The 3335-nt window shown below is 39.0% G+C and overlaps 1 protein-coding gene across 1 annotated transcript; it reads left to right on the top strand.

The window, feature by feature from the left end:
* Positions 1-1835: 1835 nt before the first annotated feature.
* On the top strand, positions 1836-2378 carry LOC142168139 (uncharacterized). Its single transcript, XM_075228801.1, has 2 exons — positions 1836-1975; positions 2018-2378. The coding sequence occupies exons 1-2, from the start codon at positions 1836-1838 to the stop codon at positions 2376-2378; spliced, it is 501 nt and encodes a 166-aa protein (XP_075084902.1).
* Positions 2379-3335: the final 957 nt, after the last annotated feature.

Below are 3335 nucleotides of genomic sequence, written 5' to 3'. Positions count from 1 at the left end.
TGGTAAGGTGGCTTACTGTTGCACCCTATTTTACATGAGTTAAAATAAAATAAAACTTATGGTACTCTACTAGGTTAATTAGAGTTTAGAGTTGTTACCTAGTATTTAAGGTACACTATGACACCTATACTACACTTGTAATGTACATTCTGTTACAAAACAAGATTTAACTAGTGGTTTCCCTATTGTTGATGAAAGAGAGTCGCTACCTAATATTTAAAGGTATACTAGGGTACCTATTCAGTTATTAAATTATTATCCTATTAGTTTGCTAACCAGTGATATTTGGTTAAGGGTTCTTGTTCTTCTAAGGGGAAGGTCTTAGGCACCCTCTAGAATCTAGCTGAGGTAGCTCCATAGGATTTAGACTATGTTTTGAGAGTTAAATGTCTATATTATACTTAGTTAGTGCTTAAAAGTTTGTGGTTTACTCTATGTCTTGTTTAAAGATTATCATTTGAAAGAAAATGGTATATGTACTTTGAAAAGAGGATATAGGTTTAATTTGTAAAAGCCCTTTCAAATGTTTACATCTACATGATTGAAAGAATTTTGAAGTATACCTATAGTACTTGTATCTGCAAGTTTTGTAAAATGTGGCTATGTTTTGAATATTTGATCTTTGAAATAGTATGACTATTTGTATAACTCTAGGAAAGTAAGGGCTATTGGAGAAATGGGTTTTAGGTATACCTTAAGATTGATTTCAGAAATTTTGTATTCATATTTAGGAGGAAGCTTGTCGAAGTAATCGTTGATCGCATCCTGTTGGCCTAAGTGAAGTTTGTTTTGATGATTGACAAAGGAACTCAAGCATAAATCAGGTCCACATACTGTGAACACAGACACAGGCGGATTCGAGCACGAGGCATGCACATGAAGGAGATAAGCGTAAGTGGTTATATCTGATATCTCCTGAACGAAAAGGTTGCATAAGTGGTAAGGAGAAGGACTCCTTACTCGAAGAGAACTCTATCCTAGATAAGGGAGGAGTTAGTAGTTGAAGATAACTAGAACTCTTCTACCAAGGAAGAGTATAGCATTAGAACTCTAGTTATTTCCTATTCTACCAACTTTATATATTGCAGGATATTCTCATTTTACAGGTACGCACAAACGCTGAAGTTAAATGTGAGTTGAGAGCAAGATAGCAAGGCATTTTGCAAGCAATTCCTGTGTGATTCAAATGTGCAAATCTAAAGTTACATGAACCAGATTGAAAAACTAGTTCCAAGTGTCTGTCTTTTATTCTAGTTTCATTGTAGTAGGACTTTTGAGTTGTACCTTTCAGCTTTATCTAGAAGCAATAGTATTAGGTACTTTGAGTGTATTATTCAAGTTAGAGTTAACTTGAAGTTGTCGCAACAGCTAGAGGCTAGTTTCCATAAAAGGTTACAGTTAATCCTTAGGTTTACAAAGAGTTTTGTAAATGTTGTCTTTTGGTTAGTGATTTAGTGAAGTGTTGGGAAAAATCCTACTGGGTAGTCGGTCGTGTTTTTTCACCTTTTGAGCCATGGTGTTTTCCATGTAAAAATACTTGTGTTCTTTACTTTCTGCATTTATTATTTCGCAACAGTAGTATAAGGAACACATAGAAGAACCAGGTCCTTCTATAGTCTGTGCACACGAAAAATTAAACACCACACAAATCATTCCCTTTATTGTGTGGTACTGAAGTATAAAACAACAATTGGTATCAAAGCAGGTTATCCTTGAAGAGGCTAACACCTTAGGAGAAGATCAAGATGAGTGCACCACCTGAAAACTGGGAAGGGCACTCCACTGCTAGGCCACCACTCTTTAATGGCCAGTACTACTCTTGGTAGAAGAACACAATGAGAGATCACATTCAAGGAGAGGAATATGAGCTATGGGATATTGTCTTTGATGGTTCACTAGCTACCTTGAAGAAAAATACTGAAGGAGTTGATGTACCAAAGACAAGAGCGGATTGCACTACTGATGAATTGAAGAAGTTGTAGAAGAATGTTAAATACAAGAAGTGGCTTGTTTGTAGTCTTGGTCCAGATGAGTACAGCATAATCCAAGGTTGTTCCACTGCTAAGCAAATTTGGGACACACTGCAAGTGGCCCATGAAGGAACAACTCAGGTGAAGAGATCTAGAGGAAGTCTATTGTACTCTCAGTTTGAGAACTTTGCTATGAAGGATGGGGAAACCATTCAAGAGATATACACAAGGTTCACTACACTGAAAAATAAACTAAAATCTCTTGGGAGGATTAATCCTGAAGAAGAGAGGGTTAAAAAGATACTTAATAGAGTCTTGCCAATCACTTGGGAAAGCAAGATCACTGCCATCCAGGAGTCAAAGAACATTGCCACTCTCTCACTATATGAATTGATTGGGAATCTGTAAGGCCCCGTAAAAGTTTTCCTAAAAACTCGGACTTTCGTGATGCCGAAATAGGCGTAGAGGTTAGTAATAGTAGAAATTCTTCGGGCCGAGCTTGCAAGCCGCGGTTCAGACTTTTTGGATTCAACAGTGCGTTGGGGAGTTGAAGGAAAATGTTGGGCAGAAGTAGACATTTTTGCGATCCGTTCTGCGACCGTAGAACCACTCTGCGGATCGCAGAATGGCCGCAGAGTGGAGCAGTCTTTTAGGCCATTTTTAATGTCATTTTTGCGGCCCATTATGAGACCGCATAACCATTTTACGGGCCACACTCTTGTCGCATATCCCACTTTAGGATTTTTCGGAGGGAGGTTTTGCGGTGCACTATGCGACCGCAGACCCGTTCTGCGGTGCATTATGCGACCGCAGAACAGGTCTGCGGGCCGCATAGTGACCGCAAACCTGGTCAGTGCCTCTCCAATTTTGGCACCCCAATTTCACGGTCATTTTGCGGACCGCATAACCATTATGCGGTCGTATATGCGACCGCAGAACCTGTTTTGGAGCTTCATTTTTGGGGTTTTTAAACCCGACCCCTATTCTGTTAAAACACCTACCATGGACCATTTTGAACTAATTTTCTGATATTTTTAGAGTGAGAGAGAGTGTCCAAGAGGGAGGAAGTGATCTTCATCAAATTTTTCTTCAATTCTCAATTAAAACCTTGAAGATTATCAAGAGAGGCACCTAGGTCTTCTTCCTAAGAGGTAAGATTCTATCACCCAAACTCTTAATCTCAAAATGTAACTAGAATGGGCCATTAGTAAGGTAATTCATGGGGATGGGAGTGCATACCTTAAATGCATGTGTTCCTAAGTTATGTGGTAGGGGGAGGGGGTTGTGAGTTAAAGATAGAAAAGAATGGGGTGTGGGTTAGTGGAGTCTTTCATAAGAAAGGGCCATGAAACCTTAATACACACA

The sequence above is a fragment of the Nicotiana tabacum genome, chromosome 13 (genome assembly GCF_000715075.1).
Source record: "Nicotiana tabacum cultivar K326 chromosome 13, ASM71507v2, whole genome shotgun sequence".
In the NCBI taxonomy this organism is placed as follows: domain Eukaryota; kingdom Viridiplantae; phylum Streptophyta; class Magnoliopsida; order Solanales; family Solanaceae; genus Nicotiana; species Nicotiana tabacum.
This window is presented reverse-complemented; position numbering and strand designations above follow the sequence as displayed.